Raw genomic sequence first — 22,893 nt, forward strand, 5'->3', positions numbered from 1 at the left:
CAGTGAAAAAATGCTAGGGCCATTGAGATTTTTTTATACTCTTTTTTCCTTTTGTTTGAAGGTTCATCGGCCAACACGGAAAGGTTATCTGTGCGACCAGGTCCCAATAAAACAATATCCATATCATTCAGTCGTTATAGAGGTCACATCATCATATCAGGCATATTCCAATATGCTTGCTTAAACTGATGGAGAGAAAAATAGGAACGGGAGAGCCCTTATGATGGTTTATACACCATCTGTTCTTATTGCCGGTAAGACTCTCTTCTTCATATCCTTTAATAAAAGATCTAATTTTATATCAGCAAAAAAAACGCAATATTTTTAGGAAAAGTGATGATGTATCTATTTGTTGTTTACAAGCTTGACGGTTAATAGCGAAACTCTATGGCCGCCAATGCTTGTGCCGACTTTTTTACAAACGCTCTCGCTTATATGCGCTACACTTTCGTTTTAATGAACCTTATGTTCAGAATAATTCGGTTTAGAAAGTCGTTCATTTCCAGTGTCCCATTCAGCGGACTTGCATCGTTGTACGCGATAGTGTGTGACTTCAGTTCTTTTGTCAGCTATAGCTTATAAACGCGGAGGTAAAAATGTGATGCAAATTAACATATGATACGACCAGTTTCTTTGATCCTTCCGCAGCGGACAAATTTCGGATTTCAAAAGTTCCGATTCCAATAAAAACCAATCGGACAGACGTACTATCTACTTGTTCATTTTGTAGAATGTATGGCATTCAAATTGTACGGGTCCACTTGCGAACTGCCATAAATGCAATTCTTTTTCGCTTGTTTTGTTGTCTTACATGAAGGATGTTCGCCCATGCATGCAAGACGATGAGGGCTAGAAAAAAGTAGAGAAACACTTAATAAGTGGCCGCAGATGGCTTGTGGAGGTGTGCCCAATCGGTAATTGTTATGCTCACTCACTATAGCAATGACCAAGTGCCATACCTGACATAAGATCAGTGATAATACAAAAACAAAAAAAAACCTTTACCTGTTTATGGGTCTTTCAGCATAAAATTCGACCCATTGAAAGTAATAAATAGGTGAGCGTAGAGCTTTTGTAAGCACTTTTACCTCAAAAAGTTGAGACAAATTTTTATTAGGCCCCAATGGCTATCCAAACTGTGCATTGATTTTTCACAACTTATTGTAACAAAACAAAGAAAGACAAAGAGAGGTAAAGAATTTATTTCAAATTTAAATATTAAGCTCTTTTATAGTTGAAATGCTTATAGAATGCTTAGCTCTCAAGCGAGTTATGCAGGTTCGGTTTCGACCTTGGTAGACCATACTTTTACTCGAATAGAGGTCACTTACTCAACGTTTGACAGTAAAAGGTGCAAATAGTGAAGGCTGCGTAAGTCATAGTCAGTTTTTAGAATATGCTCTAAGTATAGCCATATGCCAATCGTATTAAAGCGAGCAATTTCTAAAATTTTAAAAAATCATAAACAAATCTTTAGAAAACGAGGAAAAGCTTTCACAGGATAATTTATTTAATTTTTTTTATTTACTTTATTTACTTGTACGTGAAACTCAACTAAAACAAATTGACAATCGAGTTCAATTGACTCTTAAAGTAAATCTTATATTAATTAATATGAAAACCTAATGAAAGTATAATAAAACAAATAAGAAAGAGAAAAAAGAAAAGCAGAAAAAAAAGAAAGAAAAAAAAGCATATGCACAACTAGCATAGAGCCACACACCTGCAACCAGTATAGGACCAAATTGTAAATGAACCCCTAAGCCATCGCTTCGCCATGCAAAAGCTTAGTAACCGATAGCAGTTAACGGCAATAAATTTTCGAATCGTAATGACGTTGGTTAAGGTTAAAAGTTAGCTTAAGTGCGACATAGGTAAATCGCGCGTATTAAGCAATGCTGTTTTAATGGACTTAAGACTTTAAAGAGCCCGATAATGAGAATAAGTGGTAGATGACATTTAGGTTCTTGCAAACAACTCTAACCTGGTTAAACAGCTCATAATTATATTTACATTGACTAAGCTTAATCAAGATATATTGACTAGAGAAGCGGTTAGGGCCATTAAAGCCCTTATCCCATAAAGCAGTGCAGACCAATCAAAAGTAGCATTTATTACTTTGATTATGAAGGAAACGCCAAGAATAAATCTACGTTTCTCAAGAGATAGTAGAGACAACAGAAGCAACCTATTTTCATAGGGCGAGAAGAGAGGCAATCGAATCCCAAAACACATAATTAAAGGATTAAAAACAACTTCAAAGGAAATATGTGACTTTACTAAATTTACTACTCATTTAAAATGATTATTTATTCCTCATTCTGGTCTGAGACGATACGTAAAGTCAAACAAACATGGCATTTTATGTGTCACCTATTTTCAGTTAGTTAAAGAAGCGGAACAAGAAAAGATTTTATCTGTTTTCAGACAAACAAATTCAAAATTTTTTATGTTTATGTCCGCATGTCAATGCGCTCATTTCTCTCTTATATGCATATAAAGACGCATAAAGCACTGACTCCAGTGTGCTTAGCGGCAAGTGTAAGAACAGAAATTTTTTTTTTGTAAATTCTACATCTATCAAATTCATTGACAAACATTTCCATTTGCAAAAAAGCAGACAGGAATATGAATGCTGAATGATGATGAGTTGAATACGCTAAAATTATAACATAACATATTTTAGTCACTACGTACAAGGCTTAGCCTATAAGAACTTAAGCAAGAGTGTACATAACAAGTACATAGAGAGCAAAATAAAAAAGCATATGAAAGGAGTGAATGAATTTAATATAAAATCAAGAAGGTGGCAACCGTATACGCAACACGAACCCAACATGGAGTTGATATTGTGAGAAGCCGAACGAAAGGCAATTAAAACAATCTCAATTACATTTCCTTATGTATTTTTCGATTCGATGAGAAAGTTACATGCAGTGCTTTTACATTGTCTTACAATACAACTAATTCTTGCCTTTAGATAATAAGACATGGATAGACAGACATAGACAGGTAAACGTTTAGCAGCAAACAGAAAAGAATAAAAAAAAAAAAAAAACATTAAATTTCGGTGAATATTCATAAAAGATTTTAAATATTCACGAGAAAGTAGATAGTTGGGGTAGTGGCTTCCGCACAAATAGAGACATATTTTTTTTTTTTTTTCTTTCATTTTAAAAGGAATGAAAATCCGATGATGTAGAAATGTATGTGTTAATAGCTTTGTTGGGCAGGTTGGTCGTTGCTTTCTTTAAGGCAAGTCGAGTGAACGCATTAACTCGGCATGTTTTCTACCTAATCATTCTCTTTCTCTTCTTCTTGAAATGGATTTTCATAAAAAATAAGAAAATGTGTCTCGCACTGTCAAGAAGTTCTGTGCGACAATAGACGCTTATATTCTTGCACAGCCTTTTGAAGTGGACTTTGTTAAGAAATTAATTTCACTTTCTTTGACATATCTAAGCAATGATAACAAATTCTGACATTTCTTTATTTCTGCATAATCCCCATCATTTTATACGCGTCCTTCACCTGGTAAAGTAAGTCTCTTCAATTCGATGTTTTCATTTAAAATTTAAATTAGTCCCATAACATTATCAATTGAACTCATGTCTGTATTTATTCTTCTGTCTTTATTACAATTCTATATATGTAATAATTTAGTTTAACATATTTTGAATATCAAGAAAATTTACTAATTTTCATTTGATAAAACAATTTAACTTACTGAAAGCCCCTTGCCGATGTTTGAAAACCACTGGCACTTGAGATGTTCGAAAGAAAATAAGAAAATGGAATCAATCTATGACCAACGTTGCCTAAGCGCGAGATTAGGCGAATGGAGAACAAAAAATTCGTTGCAGTTGTGAACGATCGTTCGCGAGACATCCAGATTAGCGAGACTATGATATTACATTAGTATATGTAATGCGGACAGATGGCATATAAACCGAAGGCTCGACAGCATGTTTATGTTTCTGTTGTGAATTAGTTTAAAAAGAAGACCAATTTATATGGAATATGACTTGGAATCATTGCCTTTGATTGTCGCGTGTGCAGCGTTGGACCTAAGAGTTTTTTTAACATTAAATTCAAATTGATTAAATACATATTTGGTTAAGATTATTAAGGATGAGGTTTTCAAGATTTTCCTTGAATTAACACCAGCTATTCTTGCATGCATATTACACGTGTTACGTGTGTGTGTGTGTGTGTGTGTGTGTGCTTACCCATCGTTATTTATTCAAAAATTGTTCAAATAGTTTAAAACTAAAGCAAATCTTAATTTGCTCTCTTTCATCGCATTTATACTCAGTATAAAGTAAACGTCTTGAACGTAAACGACAAGAATGAAACAAAAATGTCAACTTTGATTTCGCCGTGATTGAAAATGATGAAATGAAGAAAAAGAGATATTTATGAAAATGCTTGACAAATATGACACATTTTTCAATTTCGTTCTCCTTTCATATGCTTTTCATCATATCAAGCAAAACAACTTCATTTTGTGTCGTTTAAATAATTTCAATATTGTGGTGCAAGTTCTCAAATTTAATTTACTTTATACCAAAAAAAAGAGAGAGAGAGAGAGAGAGAGAGAGAGAGTGTGTGTGCGTACATTTTTAAAATAAAATCAAACAAGTAATACGCTTATATTCGCCGTAAGACGAATCTTTACCACTCAACACCTGATGTCAATATATAAAAAAAAAAAAAAAAAAAATTGAAAAAGACAGATTTATAAAGCCCCATAAGGAATATTCCAATCTTTCTTGCTTTGCGTGCGGACAAAACCCACTTTCAAACTTGATCTATCGTCAACTAACTGACAATATTTTGCCATTTCAACAATAAAGAAAGAGACAAACGGACAGACGAGCAAGCCGATAAGATTAGTCGACTCGATTTAGTATCTTGTCTTGATAAAGAAAACTTATAATTTGTAGAATTTTCGAATTTCGTATATGTATATATGTGTAACAAATTGAAAGATAAATTTATCATACTTCCATCATATTTCGATGATGGATATAAAAGCGAAAACGACGAAATGTTTGCACTAAATTTTAATTACCTCCTCGTGATGATACCAGAATATGTATGCCGGTGGTTCCGGGCTAAATTTGACTGTACAAGTTAGATTTATTGTACTGCTTTTGTCTACATGAAGGTCAGGTCCGCCAAGGATAGTGGCCGTTGGCACTGTTGACATACATACCCATCGTCGTTGTAAATGGCAATTATAGGTAGAGGCAACATGCAGACGCACGAGTACATACACGCCATAGAAAAGTCGCAGCACGATGCAGCACAGCATGCCATAACGTAACGCAGTCAATGCAAACATAATATAAAAAAACGAAAAAGATATGAATGTAAGAGATAGTATATAAAATTTTGCAATAAAATATCAAAAAAAAAATTGTAAGAATAAAATACGGATTTAGTCGAACATTTTTGCATGTTACAAGGGGATCTAAGAACTCTTTTGTATGTATGTAACTGCAATTCATTCACTAACTACAATCCTGCTTTGCTGGTTTTTTTTTTTTTTTTCTCTCCTTTTCAAATGGAGATATATGACAAAACCATTCATTCATTCACAAATAAAAGGACATAAAACTACTTTACAGACGAAAAGCACTTGTTTATAAGTTGGGGTTGCCTAAATTGGGTCCAACAAGCAAGCCTCAATTGGCGATGTAGAACCAGTTCCGAAACGCAAACGCCATTAGAAATCTGCGGATATGGCTGAGAAATATACAATTTGTCCAATAAGTTTGAGAGACCGTTTAAGCCCATGAGGACCATTGCGCAGGACTTCAAAAAATTGAAGTTTTTCTGACGAGGGAGATGTGCCAGATTAAGACCAAGAGACCAACCTAGAGAATGACGAGATTTTATGCCGCTACAGAGGTTCTATGAGTGACAAGATACTTGTAGAGCTCTGGTCTGATAGTCTAGTTAGGGACCGCTTATGCAGCACTACAACGCAGTGTCTAGACCATTGTGCATCCTCTTTGGCAAATGTCCAACCAGCACCCAAGAAGAGTGTAGAATCTAATTCTGCCTATTATTGCCGAGTCCGCTTTGGTCAGAACAATGGAGACTGTCGTCAACTTTCTATCACCGGACGAAATATATAAAATGTAACGATCAACTCAGCGATAGGCAATATAGGCATCGCAAAAATTAATCCGCTAAGGACCTAATGACGTTTCTCTCTGGAAATTGGACTCGAATTATATCCCATTTTGACCAAAGGAAGGTTTCTGCGCAGAATACCCCTAAGGCATTCGACAGTTCCTCTTGTCTCCAAGCTGATTGCGAGTCTGCTAATTGAACGTTCGATAAGGGTTGTAGTCGATGGGTTTACTTCAAGCAAATTGTACGTGAGTGCAGGAGTACTACAATTTTTTTCTCCGTTCTTTAGCTTGCTTCCTAATCTTCATCAAGACCTTCCCGAGCCTGAGCTAAAACCCTGTTTGCTCATTTGCAGGTGAAAATATCTGGTGTCCCCTGTTCGCTTTTAGCGAGAAACCATGCAAAATCCAAAACTAAAGAATAAATGCTGCCTAATGAAAGACGCACTTAATAGAAATCTGACAAAAATATCTGATTGAGGTCGCTATGCTGCTTCGTAGCGCACAAGAGAAGTGATGGCGGTGTCAGTGTGGAAGAATCGACTACTCTTAAGCTTATAGGGACGAGATCACAACAAGACAACTCACACAAGACAAAAGAAAATATATTCGAAATGGCGAAAGATGCAAACAAAGGCCTACGTTTTTGAAGCGATACACAAAATACTTCACTGCAGGCGATATCGACAGAATTTAAAATGCCTGTATTCAGCTAAAATTAGAGTACACTTCGAATGTGTGAGGGAGAGCCCTTAGATCTTTCCTGAAGACTCTCGGCCGCATACAAGCGCGATAGTGTATCAAATATTCTCAATTCTTTTGAGTAGTGTGGACTGCGTTGTTTTCACGTATGCCTCTATCGGATAGATAAAGGTAAATATAGATAGATAGATAGATAAAGATAAATATAGAGATCAAAACCAGGATAAAATCAAATGTTTGAACAGGACTACTAAGCGTACTTACAACACACTAAAACAACTTGTCGCCTGGCAACCTATTTGCAGTGATCTTTCCCACCGTTCCGGATGTTTCCACTTTCAACTTGAACGTACGCAGATACTAATGCCTTTTTCTTTTTACCTTTTATCCAATCCTTCGCCCGAACGTCATCGTGCCCACTCGTATAGGTCACACTCACTTGGTGGTTTGCAAATAGAGAAACAAAAATGGGCGAAAATTTTTATAATCAAATCGCCATAAACGAACGCTCGCTTTACGTACATGGCTTAGTGGACTGAGTAAGCAACGTATATTCCCATAACGGCCTTTCGTCAGAAGTATTCTATAACACCAACAGCATCAACAACAACAACAACGAAAACAACAATAATAATCTTGCTAAACCTAAACAAAGATGTTTTAAGTCGAGCAATCCCTTGCTTCCGGCCCCAGATTGAGTTCGTTATTGCCACTTGCAGTGATTATTTTAATGGGTCAACGAGAGACGCTTGAAAATTTCCATTCAACTAAAATAAACACATTAGCTTTAATATCAACTTGTCCTCGAATGACGTACACACCCCGTATATTAGTAATCCATATATCTATCGACTTTTGAATTGTACTAACAAATCTTCGACAGATGCAGACGTCAGTTGACGATGCAGCGCTTAACTGTGGTTTTGTATTTTTCAGCCATAGGATAAACATGAAGTGACAAACTTCTTACGGCATTTTTTAGTTTAACATTGTTTGGTTTTAGGGGGGAAGGCGTAAGTGATATAAAAATAGCACATGCTGCGCTCCACATATGAATAAGTTTGTTATGAAAATACAGATACATTTTACTTATACGTACGCGAGTGTAAAGAAGTAAAATGAAGCACGTGTCTGAATGCACATTTGTTAACAAAGTAAATACCTCGAGAGATTAAACTGCATAAATTCGCATACATGAGGACAATTTATAAGCATGTAAAGGATTTTCTTATTGCGATAGCCAGTAATATCTGAACAAATTGAACTTTTGAACACACATATGTATGTGTTAAATTTTGCTGCTTTTTGTTGCTGAAAGACCTTAATTTTGGGAATAGAAACGTAGTTAGACGTGTGCATACACACATCGTTTTTATTTCATTTTCGTTGTTTTTTTCTCACCACCGAAATGTGTTACACAAAGGTGGAATCAACGACTAAGTAACTGACTAAAAAGTTAAAGTAAACGAAACTCTTTTTCTAATCGTATAAGCGAAAGATTTAAGCTAAACTGAAAGAATTTATATTAATTTACATACCCACAACGTTGAGTCGCACAAAATAGCTCCGCACTGGCTGAGTAGATATTTGACACTCGTACATTCCAGCGTCACGTTTTTGAGCCCATTTAATTTGTAACGTCCAGTCATCAGAATCTGGATGATGTGTAGCCTGGAAGCGTTGATCGGAAGTGTATGTATAAGAACCAACAGTTAATATGTGTATATCACGATGACGTATCCAGGAAACCTGTAAATTGAAACCATTAAATTGAAAGAAAAGTCGAGTTATATTAAGTTGAGCTTCAAACAATCATAATTAATATTAAGCATCCCGAGCACCTATTCAACTAAGAGTAAGCGCTTGTAGTTCACAATCACCAACTATAATTACAAAGATAAGAAAAAGAATGGAAAATACAAGCTGATTATAACCTTTTAAATTATGGCCTTTGAACGGCAGTTAGATTCTCGTCTAACTCAATTTCAAAATTTAAATAAAAAAATAACTATGCATTCATAATCTTTTATCGGCGCAAAATTAAAGACCATCTTACGGCCAGCCTATATTTTTATTTTTGATAAATAGTACGCAATGCTCACAATTGTGCTCGTCTTCACTAAGATATAATTAGTAATTTTTTTTTGTCTATGACCATCTACTTAGGGTATTGAGAGACGAAAGGAGAGAGAGTACTGTTTGCATACATTCGACACAAAAGTGGAGATATTGATACAATTGATCCAACAATGCGGAACTTGCAATATGAGAGAAATTAATCGCTTAGACTAATGACTAATAGGACAGCAACCTAACCTAAATTGAATAAGTAACTAACGTCCAAAAAAGTGAAACAAAACTGATAAAAGACAGAACATTGCTCCAACAGCCGAGAATAGAAATCGGTACGCAAAGCATTTTGAGTTTAGTAGAATATATATAAATAAGATTACGAATAAAGTGTTTTCAACGGCGACCATCATGTGCGTAATTACAGCAAAACATGAAGGGGCCGAGGGACAAAGCAGGCGCGATTATATATGCAGCGTTATCTACGCTCATAAGATCAATGCTGCACTAACGTGAGAGCAGAAGGCATTGCTAACTACATATTATCCTCGTGAGTTGAGTTCAAAGCAGTTCAAAGGCTTGACATCCTGAGTATCTATCTGTACAGTTTCGAAGTCAATTGCGGCAATCGTGGCAGACAATGTTATCTATCGTACTGAAAGTGTAGGGAAGCTAAAGAAGAATAAGCGAAGAGGACAACAACGATATCCCCAGGTTAAAAGCTATTCCCCTGGCAGAATTTCTTAACCGAATGATAACAACGATATTAAAATGGTTCAAAAAGAACGCAGGTCTACATCCTAAGCGTAAAGGATGAATAGTAACTGAGCGGAGGACACGGAGATCTAAATCTGTTTTTTAACTTTAGATTTATGTAAGCATGGAAACCTCACAAATTATTTATGCCAATTCACGCAACGTGTAGACCACACATGTGTGAATGCTCAGTTTCCCTCTGTCCTAATTGGGCATCTTGAAGATAAATGTTGAGTAATTCAGTGCAAATTATGCCGCTTAAATTACTAACAATCACGCTGAGAGTTAGAGAAAGTTGAGACTAAAGAAATGCTCCAGTTTTTTCAATAACATACTCCGGATTAAAGGCAGATGGGGAAGAGTGGTGGTCCATCCATCCATCCATCCATCCATCCATCCATCCTAACTTGAAAGCTGTCCCAGGATGGTTACACCCCAAGAACGTAAGAAAAATATATTATAGTACATATATATATATAATATAAATATTTATATGTATAATTGTGTTTTTGAGTGTATAAATTTATACGTGTATACGGATATACATAAATCACCAAGAGCGAAATAAACCAAGGAAATAAAATAACCGACTATACTTATGAGTGCACTTGACATTATTCTATTTGGGTTTTTGCATTTGTTGTGTTGCGCTGCGTTACGTTGTTGTGCTCATAAACCCATACAAGTGTCAACGCGCATTATTTATTTAAAAACAGTTTCCACCACTTGTTTCACCCTCATAAGCTATGACCGCAGTTGTTGCCGCAATAATTCAGTAACTTTTAATTCAAGCATTAAATAAATTTTTTTTTTTTTTTTGTATTTTAGTTCGTGTCCTTTTTTTTACATATTGAACTGCAAAAGAAGTTTTCTATACGAAGCACATTGAATTTATGAAATCTTAAAAGCACCTTTTGTTCACCAAAAATGAGGTCATTTCTCTAAATTTAATACAAAAAGGAAAGCGAGAAAGTGTAAATATATTTATATCGCATCAAGCAATATTTCTTTTTTCGAATTTTTAAAAAACAAAATGAATTTCTCAAAATCTCTCCCACCAAATATATTTTCCGTTTGCTTAGCAGTTATAGATTACGTAGATCAAAGGAAACAAGAATTTTTTTTGAAAATGTTAATCAAAATGCAGTGAGAATTAGGACATTTCTTTGAGCAAATAATTCAAAGAAGAAAAAAAATATGGCGCGGATAGGAAGTAATTCTTTTTTTTTTTTTTTTTTTTTTTTTCCTTAAAAGAACGGCTTTTGTAAATATAATAATAGACGAATAAATGTATGCTTCTTCTTCGCATAACGATAGTGCTGTCAGATATTCTTAACGTAGTGTGCTTTTCAAAATTTTTGAAAGAAGTATTTTTGCTAAGAAAACAAAATTGAAAAAGTAGTCGGCAGTCGGCAGTCGGTAGTCGGTAGTCGGTCGTACTATTCGATACAATCCGAGTGAATTTCCTTTGATGTTTGTGTTGTTGTTTTTTTACCTTCACATATATAGCATATATATGATTGCTACTTTTCTGTCGTTCGTTATTTTTTTCCATTCGTTTTAATCGTATTTGCATAACATGCACTCAAATATATTTGCGCAAATGTTAATTTTATTAGTACACCAACATACCCTCAAGGATATAAGTATTTATATGCATATATATATGTATATGTATCCATGAATTTCTCAACGTCATAAAGTAGTCGAGTTTAATAATAATAAAAAGAAATTATTTCAGTCAGCATTTAAATAAATAAAAATAATATTTATTTATCATAACAGAAATTTTAATTTAAGAGCAGAACGTCGATGCTGGATAATAGTCAAACACGAAAAAGCAATCTACACGCTTATATATATATACGTATATATATATATATATATATACGAGGATGTATCTTAGTTATCATAAATAATTCTTTTAAAAATGTACAAAACGAAACGAGAAAAAATATCATTTCTTTTATTCATTTTATATGTTAAACATCATAAGAGCATCGATTTGTAATTAGTTTTATCTTATTTACTCTACTTTCAGTGATCGACATAGAAATGAAAATACATTTCATGAGAAATACGAAATTATTATAAATTTATTAAGGGATTATAAATTTGGCACGCGCCACATTACATATTAAAGTGAAAACGATTCATTCTATCGAAATAGCATGGATAGCGTGGAGCGGCCTGACCAAACTATTAGTAGTAGAGAGGAGGTAGAAAATATGGTCCCTTTTAAGCTAACATTTTTCGCGTTCGATTCTTATGTCACAGATACTAATATTCATGGGTTTTAGCGAAAAGAAACAAAATATCGCAATGGAAGAAAAGGAATTTATTAATAGAAAACTCTCGACGCTAAATACTAAATATCTTGAAAGTTTTCAATTTGCTTAACTTGGATACAAATACACGTCGATACACATCAATCGAGTAACAAATAAGACGGACAAGTCTGTTTAAATCGATTTCGAAAGTAAGTGTCTCTGAACCGATAAGTGTAATAAACGATGGAATCGATTTCAAGTCCTTCTGAGCAGTGCGCACATCCGCCAAAAACTTGTAATCTATCCTACTATTGCCTTTGGTTAATAGTAGTCATCCTACTTTTTAATCCTAAAATTTGTTTCTTTGGTCTAAATAAATTATAACAATAATCATAATACTCCAAGTAGTAATAGTACTAGTGTAGTAGTAGTAGTAGTAGTAGTAGTAGTAGTAGTAGTAGTAGGAATAGCAATAGGATATAAAAACAATTGTTTACAATTGCAATATATATTTTAACTTTTTATTTAACGTATAATTGTGCAATAGAACAGCAAGTGGCTAATGGCGATTTATGTTGCCATTCAAACTTACTCACGCTCAAAATTGCTACTACTTTCCATACTTCCATGGCTAAGCGATTAAAATTTCATCCCGTAATTCTGACAAAAACAGAAATGTTACAGATATTAATGCTTTTAATATTTAATTTAAAATGTAAAAGGCTTTTTGTGTTCTTTTGTTAGATAGAAATTTAGATTTTTATTCTGCATAAATTTCGATTCCATTGTTATTAAAAAACGAAAAATATTAATACAATAATGGAGCATAGTAGCAAAATATTAAATGAGAAACCATTTCAATTCTATAATATTTGAACTATGTTTAGATTACATTACATTATCATATATATGTTAGGAAATATTACGTTCTGTAAGTTGTTGTAAGTTGCTCGACGATTATAATATCGAGAAGGAATTTAGACGGGTGCCATCTTTCATTATATCGACCGATTCAGAAAATGATTTTAAGCTTGTCTGTCCATCTGTCCATCTGTCCATCTGATATCTGTTCATCTTATTTTATATGTTAATATTTGTCATATTTTGATAAAACTTGACCTAAGGACGAACGCTATTGAAAATGATCCATATCGGTCCATTTTATCGATCATTCCCCACAAGAAATTGCAAATTTTCAACACAACTCAATTTTCTCGACAAAAGTCACTGCGTAATAATATTCTGACATTCGAAATTAATGTAAAAAATTTGGTTCGACTGGGGACATTTTTTGAACCTCCTCCCTCCTATAATCGTTCCTATAAGAGCTGAATCTCTATTATGATAAAGAGATATAATTTTCAATAATTCGCAATGGAAATTAGTTGACAATAGTAAACCGACATAAAAATCAAACTTAGTGACTTTGGACCACGTAGATCTGTTTTTTGAATACCACCGCATATAAAGACTAAGCACTTACTAAGCACAACATTAAAAAAAAGGCCTAATCGTTAATGTTTTACGGCCTATTTTCTAGATCTCAACATATATTGGGGTTATCATGGAAAGCAGCCCTTGCAAGAATTGAAAGTTAAATTTCTATTTTTTTTTTTTTTTTATGACGGCAACTCAGATATAATAAAATTCTTAGAAAATGTAGTCGCGACAAATGTGCATAAAGTTGTCGATAAAATAATAAAGAAGAAGACTAAAGTAAATATTGAAAAATTGCGTTTTCATTTAGAATGTATTCCCCTTAGGAATGAAACACAATCGTTGAAAAGACAATTTTTCCGAGGCTATAGACATAGTAATTAAATCTACTCACAAACAATATGTTGTGCTATAATACGTAAGTAGTGTTTCGATGAAGATAGCAATTTTAAAATAAATTCATTTATAGGAAATGCTGCGTGAAAATTTAAAAAGGGATCTTATTTAATCCCTCCTGGCAGATTTAGTGTTAATGAAGAATTAATTATTTCACAGTTTAAGCGGATAAGAGAGATAAGGTTTTTCCTTAATGAATGAAAGACAAAGATAGAATACGTTCGTTATTTACATTGTTTACTGTTAAAGTGATGCGATAGTTAAAACAATTTCTGATAAGTGGCTTCTTCCTTACCGGCATTTCTACGAAGCACAACAGCAAATATATTAGCAATTATTATCTGTACGGCATCGTAACACCAGTAAATCATCATATAGTTCGAGAGAGAATTTATCTATTGCCCTTACAAATACCATTTGATAACCTGATGAACGAATGCATTAATGAAATTTATATACGAGTACATGTACAATAGAGTACTAGTACGGATACGCACGCACACTACAATATATGTGGAATCTATGTAAATTTAAATTGCATAAAGAATATTTAAATTTTATTTATATATGATTATGAAATATAAAATTCTTTGAATTAATCTATGAGAATAAGAACATTATTATTTTAGCCTGACGATGCATTAGCACTGCGGGTAATTTCAGTAATTTCATCAAATTAGTTCACTTAAAATTGCTCGCATTCACAAAAACATTAAATGATTCATTTTTATCTACAAACATATGGTTTTCCCTTAAATACAAAATTCATAGAAATGAAGCATAAATTTAAATAAACTAAAAATAATTTAACCAGAAAAAGCTATATTTTTCATCTGCCTTCGCAATAAAATACCAAAACACAATCCATCGTGCCTATGTAAAATGAAAAAGCCAATGGCCTTCACTTAACGCGGGCCGTTAATGTGTAAGACCACTTGTCTCGATCAAATTTTATCGTAAAATAATAAAAATTAAGTTTTATTTCTTTTTAAGGACCTTCTTTTGTCGTTCTGTCCTTTTTCACATTCATTTCCGTAACATTCATTCATTCAATTCATTTAGAAGATCTTTTCAACATGCCCGCCTGCCTGCCTATCTAATGTCCGAATATTCCAGACTTTTTAACTAAAAGTGAAATATTTTGATTTTGAACCTCGTACTCCGACCTTATCTTGAATATGTAAATAGTCTGCAGTTATTAATATTTCTTCAAAAAAAACAAAACGGAAAAAAATTGCATCAGATGTTTGCAAGAATTTTAACCAGCGACTTCTAGAGGCAAAAATGACTAAGAAATGGGAGAGGCCAGTGCATGTCACGATTGAATTCGATGCCACATGCGATTTGTGCAGAACGGTGCAGCATGGTTTGGCCGGCACACGGGTACGCAAAGTTGAAGAAGTGCGGAAATGGGTCGGTGGATGGATCGTTTGCAAACCAATATAAATTCTTTCGGCATGATATCGCAATGTTCCATAAAGTGTTCTAAAATGTTGTAAGAAATGATGGAAAAAGTGATCGAAATTGTTGCAAAAATCTAATATTTTCTTATACCAAATGAAAGTGTAAAGCTTGAATGGGATGAGGTTACTTTATGGTCATCCTCCAATGCAAAATGTTTTTCGAAAAAATTGAGCTATTATATAATTGCAAAATCTAACTTTTGCCATTTTAGATTAAAAGGTAGTACAAAATGTTGACTTAATACAAATATTTTCGAAGATAAGCTTGAATGCTCCAGGTCTTGTTCTGCCCTTCATATAAGGATTGCCATTAAAGGTAATTTTTTTTTATGTCAATCAGATATGATTTGTAAATATTCTACGACGAGGAGTGGTGAAGAATTGTATTAAGCCAACTGGCCTAGGTTATATACTTGTCGCCCTTGCCCGACCATAACGTTAAAAGATTCCTTGTTATATCTATCACTGAAGGATGGGAATACATTCATCATTTTACTAAAACTTTTGTGACACTCAAAAGGACAACAAATCCTATAAAAAGTATATATTCATGATAATTTTAAACCGATTCAAAAATGTCTGTCTGTCGTTGTAATCATATGTTTGTCGGTCAGCCTATGTAACATGTGTGGTAAACTGTCGCAATAATAAATCTATCGACCTCAATTTTAGCAGATATATTGAAATTCATATTGGAAATATGTCGAATCGGTCAAGTATACTGTAATATAATCTGAGTCGATTATTCTCAAACGCAAAAAACTTGGATTTTTTTCTTATACCCTAAAATAGATGTAGCGATAGAAGTTGCCTGCACATGTTGACAACATATTGACAATCCTACAATATTTGTATAAGAATGGAAAAAATCAGCCTCACTTACCTAATAATGTACGGTATCTAAATTTCGTTTATTCTTTTCCTTCTAGTAGATATAGAAGACTCGTCCATAGCCCGAAATAAGTTCTTTACTTGTTTCAGTATTCATTTCTTTTTAGTACATGTATTAAAAGTTATATGAATCGTAACTGTTATTAGCTAATAAAAAATAAAAAATAAATCTACTTGAATATAATATTTATTAGTAATTTTTATAGAGACCTTTGGGTAAATACTGACTTTACCTATGCATTTTCAACGGTTTCCCTATTTTATTTAGTCTCGTTGCAATCATTGAAATTGAAATCTTGAGCGTGACCTTATACGAACGAATAATCGCTCTTAGCAGAAGGATATTTATTCAGGCGTATGTCAGAAAGGTATGAAATGGTATAAGATATAGAAAAGTTTCATGAATAAGAAATTAAATGTTACTTAAGTGCGCATTCCACTATACTAATACGCATAAAGTTGCAAGACAAGGTTACACTTATGTAATAATAATAAAAATAATAATAATTTGCTTTAAATTTAAAGCATTATAGCTTTTAATGATGCGGAAAATAGCTCTTAAGCTCTTCCTACATATTGTATACAAACACATTACTATTATACGTACATACAGCTATAAAAGTAAATTTCTGATATGTTTTTTTTTTTTTTTTTTACTCACCAAAAATGTGAATATTTCGGGAAAAATTATTGTGCTTACTATTACATTATGCATGCATAAGTCAACGGATTGTACTTTTTATCAAACCTAATCGAACGAAATATTTCTGATTAGAATAAATGAGACCTTTATCTCAATATTTGTGAATTGATTGCGGACGGCCGCAATATATATTTTGGACGAAGTGAGACGTTTTCGTTTATGTGTTACAAACGTAATAATAAAAAAATGTAACCGTATCTTTGAGTGATGAGTGCAAAAGTTATTGCAAAACAAATGAACTTATGTGAGATGTGTATCCTTCCAGCGCTCTGGTAAAATTTCGTAAGCTTCAAACTAATTAAGCCCCTCGGGTTTCTTCTTTTACAATATAATGATAATGTTAAAAATAAACATTTGCTTATGGTAACAAACAAAAAATAAACATATCGAAACACACATGTGTTACTTTGCTCATATATTAGAAAAAACATAAGACAAGCCGTGAAAGTTGTTTGTTTCGCATAATGATTACACATGCTAATGCACATAGCCTTACTCTATCTATGTTGTATGTATAATACATATGTTTATATATACGGTGATAGTTATGTATGTATGCGTATATAAGCATGAATATAATTGTGCCATCAACTACGATAAATTGCGAATATCGTTAGTGTAAAGCATATAAGTATAAAAACTAATAGCACGGACACACACACACACACACACACACGCACACACTATGTATATATGTATATGCATATATATATATATATATATATGTAGACATATATGCAAATATCTACTTGCGAATATTCGTATGCACATGCATATATTAATTTATGCCAGGATTTTAACTTCTGTATATATCTTGAAACCCTCGGGAAAGTGTTTTCTTTTACTTCCGTTAACTCAATTGCAATGACATGTCGTCGTTATTGTAGCTGTATTTTGGGACAATTCCCAGCCCGTCTCTCTTTCTCTTTCTCTATCCATTTTCTTACATCTCCCTTACCACACGGTTTCCCTTAAGCATTTTACAATGAACAACGTGGTTACGTTACGTGTTAAGGAATTTATTATCCATTCTCTCTTTCTCTTAACAGATTGCGGTGATAATGGTGCGCATACATAATACATACATCATCACAGGCGCACACACACAGAGTTACATTTGAACTTATCTGCATATGCATTTTTGATAACATAATGTGTAAGAAATACTTTTTTAACGGGGAAAAGTTAGAATGACTTCACAAAATTAATACAAATTGTAATTAAAACTCGTGCCATAGAAAAAGTGAAAAAAAACGAAGAACGCTTACGGACCTTAATTTCTAAAAAATAAATCATTTGAAAATCAATCAATATTAAATATCACGGGAAAGCATATCCTGACAGGTAAGCATTTCTGCTCATCGTTTTCAACGTCACTTACCGTTTTATTGCCTAAGTTGCGAACACGGCAACTAAGATATGCTGATTTACCCATCAGGGCGGTAACATTACGCGGTGTTGATGGATCGAAGTACGGTTCCAGCCATTTAGGATGAGGATATGTAGCTAATGTACTTGTAGTAGTTGATATATCATCCAATACCCTATAATCGTCAAGTGGTCCCTGCACACCACAGTTTGTTAAGTCTGCAAAATAAAACGTGTAATAAAGTTATAACTAAACCGTTAGCAATCAGAAAGTACATGCATGATGTTTTAATTATTATCGAAAAGATTTTATGAAAACTATTCACTTCCCCCTAAGAAATTCATATGACTTCTATTACTACATATAGCTAGACTTCATATATGGTACTAAATATACATCAAAGGACCCTCCCTAAAAAACCTATTATACTATGCACCAGATATATCACTTAATGTTAATTAATTTTTAATTTTTTTTTTTTTTCTCAACCCCCGTTACGTATAGAAACTTCTGCTAATAAAGATGAAAAAACACAGTTTGAGGACAATCGGCTGTTTAGTAATGTTTCTTGTACAGCCATCAGCTGTGGACATTTTTAGTGAATTTACAAGAAATTTATCAAAATGCTAAGAGAGATTCTCTTTTCTGGCGGTGGCCAAAACTAAAAATTTAAGATTTGAATCACTTAGGCAAGCAATTCCCATTCGGTATATATAGCCCGTTTACAGATTGTTTTCCCTTTCCTAACCTGAAAAAACATCTCATGTATGGCAAGAGATTTTCCAACACTGAAAAAGTAGCGCCTGCGCCTGATCGGTATATTGAGGATTTTCTCTTGTTCTCATAATAGACAGAATATCAAAGCTTGTGATCATCACTGGTAAAAAGAGTATAAAGAGCTGACACGAAACTGAGAAATGGACAAGTTTTTTTTTTTTTTTTAGCAAGTCCAAGTCTCATCAATAGTTAGCCGATTCGTTAGTCAACGCACTGTTCCATTCGACGTCAAATCTGCTCAAAGTCAAATAAGCGTTGTCGGTATTTTCGTTTTCTCGCCCTTCAGGCAATAACGTGGGCAACCACTTTATCGCTTTCCAGCTTGACATAAGCGTTTACTGGCAACTTGCCGCACAATTATGCAAATAAGGTGAACACATTTATTCGAATAAACCGTTGTTTAGCTTACTTTAATTGTGCTTGAAGCTTTGGATATCTTGAATTTGAGTACATCACATACTTAAGCAATGAGCATAGAAAACATTTCAGTGCCATTATATTTCTTTAAGAAATTTTAAACTTTCCTATGCAAACTAAGCCAAAACTCTGCTCATCTCTTACTCGAGACGTTCACTTATTGAAAAGAATAAACGAAATGAAATGACTGCAGAGAAGGATATTCTTTCTCTTCTTTTGTTAGATAGCAATTCACTTATTCTAAGTGGGTGCTTCTACTATCTCCTTAAAAAAAAAAAAAGAAAAAAAAAAAAAAAACTTTTCTTCAAGTTTTTTAACTTTTCTGAAAGTTTTATCTTTTCTACGTTTTTAAACTACATTTTTATTTGCAATCTGCTTTTTCAAGGATAATAAGCAAATATTGTAAATATTATAATATAACATATAAAGTGCAAGTAACAAAGACTAGTATCCCACAATGGAAACAATATCCCATTATGCTAACGGTTCCATATGCTTTATCCTAACGTTAAATTAAATAAAAATTAGTTGCAATTTTACATTACAACTTCTATTATGCAATAAACCTGATAGGTCATCCTTCTATCTCATTGCAGTCTTTGCTTAATAGATGCTGTAAAGCTTCTAAAATACATAGTCCGTAGAAACTTTTTTTTTGGAAATTTCATGAATCTCCGTACGCCAAACGTCATGGACATTGTCACTGACATTGCTGTTTGCAATTTTATATAATAACTAGTTTTGAAAATGGATATTGATAACCAATGATACAGTTTGTGGGTTAAAGTCGACGCTAACCATATCAAGAAAACTGCAAGATATTTGACAGATGCGGCAAAACAGTCAGATTGTAACATCAAATTTTCGAGAAGGGCGAAACGATTAGGAATATTTGAACATGGATATGGCCCTACAATCGCAGACTAATAGAAAAAATTAATAAACAATTTATTGTAATATTGAAAAACTTTCGTTTAAGCTCGTTTATCGCGATACACAGTTTTTGAAATCGCCATTTTCAATTTTTGCATTCGAATTTTTTATCTTGATATCATTTATCCGCAAAACAACATTTCCTAAGTTAATTGAAGCATTGTTTGTTATTATTAAAAAAGTGGTGTTTTTTTTTTTTTTTTTTTTTTTGTTTGGGTCGACAATTACATTTCTTCACTTAAACATTCGCGGAAATACATAAAAATCAATACTTTCAAGAAAGTCTATATGTCTCGCTAGGAATAGGAATGTAGAGTGGGGGATTTTTTTTTTTTTTTTCTTTAATTCAAATTTAGACTAGTTATGCTGTTTACTGCAGAGATCCTTGAGGTAAGGATCTCTCCAGAGGAGAGATCAGGTAAGCTTAATAACCTCCTCAAATATCAAAAAACAATTAGTTTACTACGGCGTGACGTCCGAGACATATAATTAGGAACTAGCACACTTAACTTCTTGCATTCGACTCTTCAAGTCTTTTTATTTGCTACCCATATCGCTTGTGTTATTAAGAAAAAATTAAGCCACCACGTGGCTAACGTAGTCATTTTACAATTAACTCATTTTTAGGCAGATAATATATCTTCGTTTGAGGAATGTACAAAATAATTTTTAACATTCTGTCTTGTTTAGCCTATTATTAATGGGCATAGAATCTCAAACAAGTGAAAAGAAATAAAATTTAATCACTTGTAACTTTGTGTGGGCATGACCGATTTTTTCTCATTTTTTGCACATAAAGAGTACAATGTTTCGACCAGGAGTGCCAGCTACGAACACCACGCAGACGGACAGTTATGACTTAGTCAATCCCGAATTTCACACTGATCAAGAACATATATATATTAGGTGCTTGCAAAAATCTTGATCACTTTTTCACTTGAAAAAGGCATTTGTCGTGGAAAATGATGATATTACGTCGAAAGAACTTATATTGGTTTATATTGGCGCCGATCCAACCACCGACACATTTTCGCACTTCCTCCACTGTGCCGCATCCGCGTGCCGGCCAAACCATGCCGCACCGATCAATACAAGTGGCAGTCAGGAGGCCTTATGCCTAGTGAGTAAGCCAATTGTGACAGAGCTTCCCATTCGAACTGCAACAGTGTATCCTGATCAACGCCAGTTTCATTTAATTTGTGTCGTCAGTTTTAAACCGTTGAACCCGAAACCGACAATTGAGATTTGATGGAGCAGCATCACCACAAACCATCTAAAAGTTTTTGATGGCCTTCGGCAGCAGATTTCTTCGAATCAAACAACAAAATGAACGAATGTCAAAAATTGTATTTTTAAGTGTTCCATGATTAGCGTTCTTATCACTCAATGAGACTAAATGGGAAATTTGTTCGTTTTATGTAGAGATAGTTCAAAATTATCGAAATTAACCGTTGCGCACACTGATATTTCGCATTAATTTATTATTTTCATCAATAGATGTCGCTGATCAAATATTATACATCCAAGCACCTACTAATATAAGCAATGTTTCTGGCAGATTATTCTTCCTTTTTTTGTGAACAGATGTCAAAGAAAAAGTCTTAGAGAATAGAGTGCAGCGAGCCCAAGTGTATTAATTCGTTGTTGCGCTGCGCAAAGCTATACCACCTTGAAGAAGACTTCTAATACAAAATAAGACTAATAAAAATGGGATAAAATGATCCTCACAATGGATTAAAGAGTAATAATTAAACAAGAGAATATTTTTTTTTTAAATACATATTTTTCTTATCGCAATCATTCAAAAAATGGAATTTGAATTTTCGCCAAAATTATTATTATTTTTTTTTTTTATTATTATAGTTAAAAATTTGAGAAATTTGCAAAAAACTTGAATTTCTTACATATTAAAATTTTAACACTCTTCTAGCTCTCTTGCCTTTAGTCATATATCTACGATTCAGGGAAAGTACGAATGTTTAACTTTTAAAAAAACAATGTTTTTTTTTAAAAAACAAATTATTTATTCAAATAAAAATTTTTTAAAACTCATTAGATATTATGTATTATATCAAGGATTTTATTTTATTATGGATAGAAACTTTTGGCCAAGGGTATGCCACAAAAAAAAAATAAGAGAATTGTGTAGTCCGAGAGCTGCTGTGCCGTCATTTTATTTAAAAAAAAAAAAAAGATTAAAAAATTGTTTTACACTTTTTAGGTATATGTAGTGATAAAGAACTTGTTTCAACAAGTTGATTACTATTCGACCAATAATGCAAGCAAAACGCAAATCTGTACATTTAGTTAACATCGAGTATTTGACAGCTAAAAGAATTTCTTGCTAGGATCAAAATAATATGCCAAGCAATGTTAAAAGCTTCTACTTGTTACAGCAAAGAAATGAAAGCAACATGACAAAGAATCTCAAAGGCTTAAGGAATGGATAAGGAATTCAATAAATAATTACATAAATACGTAGAGAAGTTATTTAAATATCGAAAATTTAATTTTTTTTTACTCATAATATTATTCGTATCCGTCCATATTCCGAGATTCTTGAATG

General features: G+C 33.2%; 1 protein-coding gene across 3 annotated transcripts in view; it reads right to left on the reverse strand.

The window, feature by feature from the left end:
• The window catches only part of LOC119645052 (junctional adhesion molecule A), a 177,783-nt gene that overhangs the window by 75,038 nt on the left and 79,852 nt on the right, over nucleotides 1-22,893 (reverse strand). For all 3 annotated transcript variants that reach the window (XM_038044869.1, XM_038044868.1, XM_038044867.1), the window contains exons 2-4: nucleotides 18,213-18,418; nucleotides 8,384-8,594; nucleotides 5,075-5,202 (exon numbers count right to left, since the gene is read on the reverse strand). In XM_038044869.1, the coding sequence (XP_037900797.1) occupies nucleotides 5,075-5,202; nucleotides 8,384-8,594; nucleotides 18,213-18,418 (545 nt within the window). The remainder of the gene's footprint in view (nucleotides 1-5,074; nucleotides 5,203-8,383; nucleotides 8,595-18,212; nucleotides 18,419-22,893) is intronic.

This window comes from Glossina fuscipes, unplaced genomic scaffold (assembly GCF_014805625.2).
Source record: "Glossina fuscipes isolate IAEA_lab_2018 unplaced genomic scaffold, Yale_Gfus_2 1, whole genome shotgun sequence".
NCBI lineage: Eukaryota > Metazoa > Arthropoda > Insecta > Diptera > Glossinidae > Glossina > Glossina fuscipes.